This window comes from Aphis gossypii, chromosome 3 (genome assembly GCF_020184175.1).
Source record: "Aphis gossypii isolate Hap1 chromosome 3, ASM2018417v2, whole genome shotgun sequence".
Lineage (NCBI taxonomy): Eukaryota > Metazoa > Arthropoda > Insecta > Hemiptera > Aphididae > Aphis > Aphis gossypii.
In genome coordinates, this window is record NC_065532.1 from 43979728 (window position 1) to 43984351 (window position 4624).

General features: G+C 33.7%; 1 protein-coding gene across 1 annotated transcript; it reads right to left on the bottom strand.

Annotated features, from left to right (window-relative positions):
* Nucleotides 1–216: 216 nt before the first annotated feature.
* On the bottom strand, nucleotides 217–3070 carry LOC114120395 (prisilkin-39-like). Its single transcript, XM_027982276.2, has 3 exons — nucleotides 2846–3070; nucleotides 2481–2601; nucleotides 217–965 (listed from the first exon to the last, which is right to left on the bottom strand). The coding sequence occupies exons 1-3, from the start codon at nucleotides 2861–2863 to the stop codon at nucleotides 511–513; spliced, it is 594 nt and encodes a 197-aa protein (XP_027838077.2). The 5' UTR covers nucleotides 2864–3070; the 3' UTR covers nucleotides 217–510.
* Between the last annotated feature and the right edge of the window lie 1554 nt (nucleotides 3071–4624).

Consider the following 4624-nt stretch of genomic DNA (forward strand, 5'->3'; position numbering starts at 1 on the left):
GATCATACTTCGAAGCATCAAGTTAAGACCCTTGCAGGGAAACTCTGAATTACTATAGGTAGTTGCTTCCTCGAGGATTATTGTTGTCGGTCATTGCAGCTCAGTAAGTATAATAAATCATAATATACTTACTTACTTCGTATAATCATTTAAACTATGTAAACTAAGTATGTGTATAGGTAGGTATAATAGGTATAATTATTTAACGCATAGGTATACTTTTTAAAACGCATTTTATTTATTACATATATACGTACATTATATATATATAAAAATTGGAAGACAATAAATTAAAATATTTATATTATGTATATATATATATACATATTACATAAAAATACACGAATAATATAAGGTTTTTTACATGTCATTAAAAGAAATGAACTCAGAATTTTGTTTTCGCATTGGAAAAAAAACTCGTAAGAAAAAAAAAAGTGAAATATTCCATCAAGTTATGTCGTCGCGTCGGTACCTATATGTATATGAGAAACGATCGAAAACGGGTGCTGATTACCATTTGTTGTAACCGTAACCGGTGGACTGTGGGTACGAGTTGTAGCCCTTGTAACCGCTGTTGTAACCGTGGACACCGTAGTTGTCGTTGTCGTAGTAGCTGTTGTGACCGTATCCGGAGCTGTACGATCCCGGGTAGTTGTAGCTGTTGCTGTACGAGTATGCGGACGGGTACTTGTTGTAACCCTGGTCGTATCCACCGTAGTAGTTGTTACCGTAACCGCTGCTCGGGTACTTGGCGTAACCGCTGTTGTAGCCGCTGCCGTAGCCGGACGAGTAGCCGTTGTACGTGGACGGGTAGCTGCCGTACGACGACGACGGGTAGCTGTTGTAACCGCCGTTGTAGCTGTTGTACGGGTAGCTGCTGTAACCGCTGTTGTATCCGCCGTTGTAACCGCCGTTGTATCCGCTGCTGTATCCGGTCGGATAACTGTTGTAACCGCCCGAGAAGACTATAACGACAACAATAATAGTATTAAACCAAACGGTGCCGTTAAGTAAGAAAATAATAACGCATATAATATGACATTTTTTCTGCGGTGATATTATTATCGTTTCGATCGGACAACATAATGATACATCATTATGTGTACATATAGTTGTCACCCCGGTCGTCGGCAACGCGATAGTTGAACTCGTCGAGGTTTCTCATTGTTAAAAACGATAATAATAATAATAATGACGATGAAAAATAAAATACAAATACCTTCTGCGAATACGTGGTGTACGCGAGCCCATTACAAAACCCACACGAAGGTCGCACGCGGATGGTCTTAAAAATTAATCTCAAAAGACACGGTCCCGTAGTCATCACGGACGTTCACACACACACACACCACACACACACACACACGTCTCACGACGATGGTCACCACGCAAGACGAAGAGGCGCGGACAGCGATTTCCACAGGAAAACTGCATCCTGTTTACAGGTTTTTACCTCGTTATGGGTTCTCTCTACGACGACGTGTCAGATTTTCGACGAAGGATACGCGCTCGTTCGGCCGGTGCGTGTGATCGTACGAAGTATTATATATATTATATATTGTTTATTTTTGATTTCGTGTGTATACAAACTCGAGGCGACGTGTGAGTGAACGTATTTCGTTGATGGCAATAAAACTGTCGTCGTCGTAAACACGATATAATACGATATTATCGTAGGGCGTAATTATTGTCGGAACCTTGGATCGGAGACGACGACGGTCATAATAAATATAACTGCGGCAGGACGAAAATTCGCGAAACCTAACTATATACGTTAAGACGACGAGCGTGATTTTTCTCTTTGCGAGTTTGATTTTCCGCGACGACCGCGAGAGACATCCTCGGCGTTCGACGAACGCTATTCGAGACGTAATTAAACGATATTATAATAATAGCATCGCATCGATTATAATGCAATTCTTATAAATTCAAGCATTTATCGTTCAAAGGACCTCGATAAAACCGATGAAAAATATTATGACACGTGAATTGGAGGTTTTGGGTTATTTTATATAGGTACACCTAGACGGACTTGCGAGAATGGTAATTTGTCTAGGAAAAATCGATAGACGATAGAGATGACGTTGTACGACGAAAACTCAAACTAGAGAAAAGTGAACATTATTATAGGTACATATAACTAAACGAATTTAATAGTTTTATTTTGAAAAACTTAGGTATATTTGAATTGTTTGTCAACACGTGGTCTTAAAATAATAAAAGTTGGCGATTATATGGGAAAAATGTATGAAAAGATTTATGTACCCACATTTAAAACCAAAATATTGCAAATAAAATAAAAATGTGTGTTTTACTATGGAAAAGTTTAAAAATCAAAAATACGAAAAGAGATAACATGCGAATAAATTACTTGGAATAAAACTATCAACGGATAAATGTATGTGCAATACTTGTAGTTATTTTGAGAAAATACGTTGATAAACCTATAGTTTAAAGATTATATATGTATGTCGACTTACATCGTCCAGTGGCAGCTGGTGTCAGATCGGATTTGTCAGATCGTTTTTCGACCACTTTGGTTTCTTTTTTGGCTTCTTCGCATTTAGCCAGAGCTACGGCCACGGCCAGCACGACGAATAACTATAAAACAGAAATTTCTATGAGTATATGCCGACGTAAAAAACTTTGTATTGCGGTGTTAACGCATATAAGCAATCGTAGTCGTTATAATTGTAGAAAACTTAATAAATATAATAGAGACTGATTGACGATATTATATAGACGTCGAGTAGTTGAAATACTCGTCTATAAGCGTTCTATCGTCTACAATTATAGCGACTGTATAATGTACTTATTGCAATATATATAGTATAAAAGCACTCACTTTGACGAATGTGTTCATGATGGTGGTTTGCGGATTTGTTGTTTGTCAGCTGTAGAATTCGATTTATCTGCAGTGATGAGAAGACGGATTCGTTGTGCAGAAGAGTTCTACGGATCCGGCTTATATACTCGAGTCGGCACGCGACCCCACCCGTATGGATAACCCTGGACTTTATGGATTGCGGTTCCGCGCACCGTGTTTCGGGTGCCCGCCGCAGATACGAGATACCAGCTATTTCTTGTGTGTCCGTGTGCCTGTTTACGTTTGTTTGTGTGCGCGAGAGGAAGAAAGGAAGAAAAAAAGCAAACAAAAAAAAAAAACGAACGTGATTTATTCAAATAATATATATATATATATACGTTATATTATACATGTATATAATATATTGTTTATTCCGAAGGTCGTGAGAATTTTTTCCCGATACAAAAAAAAATTTTAAGAAAAAATACGGGTGTATAATATGTAATATATTATTTTAATACATTATTATATGTTATTATTATGTCATACATATTCAATTCGATCGACGTCAAATCTCGCAGCGAATCCGTGAGTAAGCTGATGAATCGTTATTAGCACTATCGAAGAAACGTTTTTAGTCGTATTTTCCATTCGGAATACTAATATAATGGCAATGCAATAGCCAATAATAAATTATGTTTCATTATTTTGATAAAATATTATATAAAGTTATAAATTCATCCGTGTTCCATCGTCGCGTTAAAGTCACCGCCAAAGTTCGAGTACGGCGGTTCTAAATAAAATATACTATAATATTATATTATATTATTATATTGAAATTATAGTTATAAATTCATACGATAAACTTATGTATAAGAATGTCGTATAATTGCCTATTAAATGATGTCATGTACACTGCATAATAATATAAACGAATTAATAATACTTCGACCGTGTGATGGGTAGTAGTGTGCTTTTCTTACCGATCAAACTAACATGGTTTGAATGGCTATACAATATATACTTCACGATTTTTTTGGAGCAATAATATTTATTTTTACATATTTTTTATTTTAAATATATACTTATTCACGAATAAGACGAGTACAGAAAAAGTTAATGAATAGCTTAGATTGGCTTAACAATAAAAGCGTAATAATAATAATAATAATAATATGAAATCTAAGTTCAATTTTTTTTTATACAATATTAAATCATAAATTGTTTTAAATTATTATTTTGTTCTTATCTTTATTTTATTATAACAATTACGAGATTAAATAAAAATATTTCTGGACTATTTTATTATTAGCTAAAAGGTAATATACTTTATTAGATCAAGAGAGGATAGTTTGGAAATCAGATGATTTGAATGATAGATATATTTTGTAATTTTTTATGAAATTGTTTGTAATGTACTAATGTTTAAATGTTTTTGATGATGATTAGTGTATTTAAGGTATTGTTGAGAATTATGTTGAGGAATGGAATGATTCATTTAAATAATATCATCTAATAACATAGAGTAAATATTACAATATTTGTATTATGATACCTAGAGTAATATTATTCTATGATATGATACCTAGTGTAATATTACTCTATGATATGATATAAATATACATTTATAATTTTAACTATTTGAAATCTAGTTTTCTAAATTTAGTGTTTTATTTTATTTTTTTAAATTTTCATCGTATTTACACTTAAATTAGGTATGAATAAAAAAAGGTTCAAATAAAGGTTAGGTTATAAATAAAAAAATATAAACATGTAAATATAAACAAAATTAATGGCATAATTTTCTGTGATGTAAAA